The sequence below is a fragment of the Triticum aestivum genome, chromosome 2A, assembly GCF_018294505.1.
Source record: "Triticum aestivum cultivar Chinese Spring chromosome 2A, IWGSC CS RefSeq v2.1, whole genome shotgun sequence".
NCBI lineage: Eukaryota > Viridiplantae > Streptophyta > Magnoliopsida > Poales > Poaceae > Triticum > Triticum aestivum.
In genome coordinates this window covers 20,785,935-20,791,831 of record NC_057797.1, presented here as the reverse complement: position 1 = coordinate 20,791,831, position 5,897 = coordinate 20,785,935, and the positions used below count along the sequence as shown (strand labels likewise).

Below are 5,897 nucleotides of genomic sequence, written 5' to 3'. Positions count from 1 at the left end.
CTAGGCGGAGAGAACCTTATTCCACCTTTATGGAGCCGTCACCGTCTCGTCTTTCTGCGTAGGACGCAAACCCTAGCAAAACTTAAATAAACATATTAAAATGAAGCCCTCCTGTCGGCAAGGGCCAGCATCCACCGCGCCTCTATGACCTTAAGGCTAAAGAAGACGAGGCAAATCGGCGACGGTGCCGAGGGGAGGCATAAGCCCTAGCCGCCTCTTATGTTGTGGCTTGAAGGTTCCTTTCTTCCTTCGCATGCAAGTGATTAGAAATATGCAGAACAAAATGAGGAGTATGACTATATGAACGAATAAATAGGGCCTCAAAACGGACACTAAACGGACGTGAACGTGTAGGAGGCTGGATTCCGTGTGCGGATGCTCTTACACAGCACGGAGCGAATACGATCGATCCTAGGGAAGCTTTTGCTGATAGATCATGGCGATCCATACGTTTACCTACCAACGAGTCCATTCGAGCTCAGTGAATTAATCACCAGCTTGTTAATTGCATTTGCCGCCTATATATATAACACACAACAGTTACGTGCGTGTAAGTGTGATCCAGAGATAGCAGGGGGTACCCTCGCGGCAATGGCAACGGCGTCGAGCATGCAGCAGCCGGCGCTGCTTCTTCTTCGGCAGCTGATGCAGGACCCGGTGATAGCCTCCCTCCTCGCGGTGGCGCTCGCCACCGTGATCATGCTGATCGGCGCCGTGAGCAGAGGCGGGGGACGGAAGCCGCGGCTGCCGCCGAGCCCGAGGGGCTTCCCGGTGATCGGGCACCTGCACCTGGTGCGCCCGCCGGTGCACCGCACCTTCCACGACCTGGCGGCCCGGCTGGGCCCGCTGATGCACATCCGCCTCGGCTCCACCCACTGCGTGGTGGCCAGCTCGGCGGGCGTCGCCGCCGAGCTCATCCGCACCCACGAGGGCAAGATCTCGGAGCGGCCGCTCACGGCCGTGGCGCGCCAGTTCGCGTACGGCGACGACGGCTTCGCCTTCGCGCCCTACGGCCCGCACTGGCGCTCCATGAAGCGCCTCTGCATGTCCGAGCTCCTCGGCCCCCGCACCGTCGAGCAGCTCCGCCCCGTCCGCCGCGCCGGCCTCGTCTCGCTGCTGCAGAGCGTGCTGCACCAGGCGTCGGGTGCTGAGGCGGTCGACCTCACCGCCGCGCTCATCCGGCTGTCCAACACGTCCATCATCAGGATGATGGCCAGCACCGTGCCCGGGAGCGTCACGGAGGAGGCGCAGGCGCTGGTCAAGGCGGTGGCGGAGCTCGTCGGCGCGTTCAACGTCGAGGACTACATCGCCGTGTGCCGCGGCTGGGACCTCCAGGGCCTTCGCCGCCGGGCCGCCGACGTCCACCGCCGCTTCGACGCGCTGCTCGAGGAGATGATACGGCACAAGGAGGAGGCCCGGGAGGCCAGGAAGATGCGTGGCGGAGGTGAAGGAGAGACGCCGGAGAAGAAGACGGCCACGGGAACGACGACGGAGAGCAGCAAGGACTTGCTCGACATCCTGCTGGACAAGTTGGAGGACGACGCGGCGGCGGAGGTGAAGCTCACCAGGAAGAAGATCAAAGCCTTCGTCATCGTACGACCAAAGCTCTCAATCAATCTTCTTCTTCTTGTTCTTCTGCCGTCAATTAAATTCTTCTCGATCGTACACATGGATGTACATGTACCATGCAGGACGTGGTGACTGCGGGCTCCGACACGTCGGCGGCCATGGTGGAGTGGATGCTGGCGGAGCTGATGAACCACCCGGAGTGCCTACGCAAGGTGCGCGCGGAGATCGACGCGGTGGTGGGGCGCGACAGGATCGCGGGCGAGGGCGACGTGGCGAGCCTCCCCTACCTGCAGGCGGCGTACAAGGAGACGCTCCGGCTGCGCCCCGCAGCCCCGATCGCGCACCGGCAATCCACGGAGGAGATGGTGATCTCCGCGGCCGGCGGCGGCGTAGGCGGGTTCACGGTGCCGGCGGGCACGGCGGTGTTCATGAACCTGTGGTCCATCGCGCGCGACCCGGCCAACTGGGACGCGCCGCTGGAGTTCCGGCCGGAGCGGTTCATGGCCGGCGGGCGCAACGAGGCGCTGGACCCGCGCGGGCAGCACTTCCAGTACCTGCCGTTCGGGAGCGGCCGGCGCGGGTGCCCCGGCATGGGGCTGGCGCTCCAGTCCGTGCCCGCCGTCGTGGCGGCCCTGGTGCAGTGCTTCGACTGGGCCGTGGACGGCGACGGGAAGAAGATAGACATGGAGGAGGCCGACGGGCTGGTGTGCGCGCGCAAGCACCCGCTGCTGCTCCGCCCCTCGCCGCGCCTCAGCCCCTTCCCGGCGGTCGTCTAAGCCCGGCCGCATGCACCACGCCGCACGGACGCCGGCGCGGCGTCGCTGTCGTCCACGTCCCTCCATACTTTTTCTTGTGCCGTCCGCACGTACACGTCAAGAGTGGTCGTTTCCTACTACTGCTGCCGCTGGCACGTTAATGAAGCTGTTTACAGTCATTGTCAGGTGGTTCATAGGTTGTAACTTTTTCACTTCCATATGGATCTATGTATATTGCTGTCACATCTTACTAATAAATACTATAGGAATAATCCTACATCTACGGACATCTAGTACGTAAAGTTTTATGAAACCTTCCTAACCAACTCTCTCTCCCCCCCTGATTTTTCACACTGGTGGGCCCCCTTCTTTCCCTATCTCCAATCAAAATTGTCCATGTTGCTAATTACGAGTAAAGCACGTAGCTGATTGTATGTAGGTGTAGCATTGCCGATACTCTAGTATTTCTCCCTCCATCCCATAATATAAAAGTGTTTTTAACACTACAATACTACTGTATAAATTAGGCAGCTCCACACAGTGATCTTATATTTTTATTTGGCATGGTCGCTGTTATTAGAATACAAACACATCCTTTAAAATACTATGCTCCCTAGTTTTTAAGATCCTAGATTCAATTGAGGGCAACATTGCTCATTGGGAATTGAAGATTACGAACCAGAGATAATCAGATAATCTAGAATAACGTAGAGATAAAATATCTTCTTGGACCCAAGTCTCTAGGCTTCTTGCTCTCAACTCCCTTCGTTTTTTATATTATTATTTTATTTCTAGTGTTCATTGTACTGCCATGGTTGAAGATGAATAGATCGGTAGTTTTCTCGCAAAAGAAAAACTTCCTTGGTTTTTATTAACTTTACTATATATTAGCTTTGTCTCTAATCTAACTTTGTAAACTTGACAAAGCTTAGAAAAAATTATTAGCATCTACAATACCAAATCATTACCATTAGAATCATCATTAAATATTATTTCACACCATATACATGTCTTTGTGATAGTTTAGATTATCTTCAGTAAACTTAGTCAAATTTTATAAAGTCTGACTTTGATCAAAGCTAATAGGCGGAGTAAAAAAAAAGAAGAGTATCTCTATATTTACACCATGAGGGTCAGAACAAGACAATACTAAATATTCAGCCCATCTATATTTTCTACATGCATCGGAGCAGTTAGTCGCGCAATGTCGATCCTAAGTTCCTCTACCACTGACGCAACGCGCGGCCCCGAAGAGATTAACTACCTCTTCCCGGGACCCCAGCAGATCAATCGAAAGATTAAATTGATCTCATAGTTTAGATCCCATTCTTGAGTTCCCGTGACCGTGTGGCCCCTTTGCTCGAAACAATACTCTTGAGTTCCCTATCATTAGAGCACTTTCAGTGTCAGTTTTCAAAAAAAAGTGTCAGTTTTCAAAAAATAAACCTATTTGAACCTTGAAAAAGAAAAAAAACGCGGGGCATGCAGATTGCTTCCGTCTGCTTCGAGCGCAAGCAAGACGCACCGCAGAAGGAGAGCCAGCCAGCTCGCCATCTCCACGCGCTACGACGGTCCCATCGATCCAAGCATGCATGCATTTTAATTTTGGACGCGTCTAGGGAGCAGCCGTGTGCTCCCTAGCGTTTCCTGGCGGACTCCCCCGAAAAGGTAAGTTTCTGTCCCCCCTCGATCAGAAAGGGAGGGAACGTTCCCCCGCGATCACAACCTGGTCCCCCCGACTCACGTGATCGTTTCCATCCCCACCTTCCCACCCCACCTCACGTGATCCCTTCCATCCTACTTTCCTCCACCCCCACCTCTCCTCCCCTCCTATTCCAGCCGGCAGAACACCGAGACCATCTTCTTCTCCCCCAAGAAAGAGGCAAGGTTCATCCTCCTCAGATCTCAAAAGCTTCAAGCCTGCAATACGCCATCCATGAAACTGTTGATCTAAACACACCTAGAAGCAGCAGAAGCAGGCAAGTGCAGAGGTAAAAATAGTAGATCTGCTCACGTTCCCCCAAGCCCCACCCATCTCCAGCATCTTCTGTAGAAAAATATGGATCTGCTTCTTGATTTGCTCCATCTGTGTTCCATCCTGTTTCATATGAATGATTTTTAACCCTGTGTTGAATCATCTACTAGTTCTAGCAAAAAACACATCTTGTTTGAGCAAAAAGAATGTAAGCATGTGGCAAGTAGAAAAAAAAGGGATGAACATCATGGCTGATGGCTGATGGGGTTGTAAAAGTAACTTGCATTGCAACTTGGATGAAGTTAGGAAAAAAATATTTTCTGAAGCAACTTGCATTGTAAAACTAGGCAAAGAAATCATGGCTGGTGGCTAATGGATTGTAAAAGTAACTTGCATTGTAACTTGGATGAAGTTAGGCAAAAAAAATATTGTCTGAAGCAACTTGCATTGTAAAACTAGGCAAAGAAATCATTGCTTGCATTATCAGCTTGTAAAAAAATGTGAACACTAGGCAAGAAATACTGTGAAAGAGGCAACTCATGGCTGATGGAAAAGCAACTTGGATGAAAGAGGGTAGGCAAGAAAAAGTGAGGTTTAATTTACCTTTCCAATAAGGTCTAGGTTGCATTAAATCCTTCAGCATGATCCTACAACAGTTGTTGTTGTCGCGATCTTGCGATTGGCGGGGAACAATGCGGCGGATGCAACATATATTGCTATTTTGATCCTGCAAAATGGAAATGGCAAATAAATTTCCTATACAACTACAATAAAATGGATGCATCAGCTCCAGCACGAAGAAAGAAAGAGAAAACTCATGACCTCGACAAACAAATTACTTGAAAAAGCGACTACACAAAGACAATGATAACCAAAGTTGCTGCTAGTACAAACTTTAGGAGAAAAACAAAAGTACTGGACATAAAAAGGACAAACATATGTTGCCCATGACTGCTGCTATTCTTAAGTTTTTTCTAACACAAAACATGCTGCTGCTCTCTCTGTTTTTTGGTGTGAAATCCATGCTGAAAACACTCCAAAAAAACTGCTATTCTTTGGCATCTAGCTTGCTTCCCCCTTGAGATCCTTGAAAACCATGCATATGTATGAGTTGCATGCATTTTAAAATGATAAAAAGTTAGTAAAAAATTATGATACAAGCAAAAAAATAGATGCTCAAAAAAGATGCTATCTTATCATGCAGTTGTGATTTTCAGCATGGAAACCATGTTGTATGTTGAAGTGTTTCTTACAACAACAAAAAATGCTATCTTATCATTCAGTTGTGATTACCTGGGTTTAGTTTCTTACTTGCTTGACATCAAGCTAACTAGCTTTGGTTTTCTGATTTAAATGTTGCACAGGCTGTAAATAGATGATTGACCTAAATAAGGAACCAGATGATATGGATATTGGTGATCCAGTGAACTCTACACAACAGGGTGCTCAAAATCCTGAGTTAACCGGTGATTCTCCTAATCCTCCTATAGTGCAAAATGCCACTGCTCCTGTGGCAAAAACAGTGGAGACAGATGAGCAAGCTCCTGCAGCACAAGAATCTGAGACTGATGGTCATACCCTTGATGGAACGGATGCCG

At 50.2% G+C, this 5,897-nt stretch overlaps 1 protein-coding gene across 1 annotated transcript; it reads left to right on the top strand.

The window, feature by feature from the left end:
• Positions 1-333: 333 nt before the first annotated feature.
• On the top strand, positions 334-2,603 carry LOC123187112 (cytochrome P450 93G1). Its single transcript, XM_044598891.1, has 2 exons — positions 334-1,593; positions 1,692-2,603. Exons 1-2 carry the CDS (start codon positions 376-378, stop codon positions 2,343-2,345), a joined length of 1,872 nt encoding a protein of 623 aa, XP_044454826.1. The 5' UTR covers positions 334-375; the 3' UTR covers positions 2,346-2,603.
• The last annotated feature ends 3,294 nt before the right edge of the window (positions 2,604-5,897 follow it).

Excerpts from the sequence above, each read along its gene's own strand:
- LOC123187112 (XM_044598891.1), top strand. The coding sequence starts at position 376 with ATGCTCTTACACAGCACGGAGCGAATACGATCGATCCTAGGGAAGCTT. Across the intron at positions 1,594-1,691 it reads AGATCAAAGCCTTCGTCATC|GACGTGGTGACTGCGGGCTC; the intron begins GTACGACCAAAG and ends TGTACCATGCAG.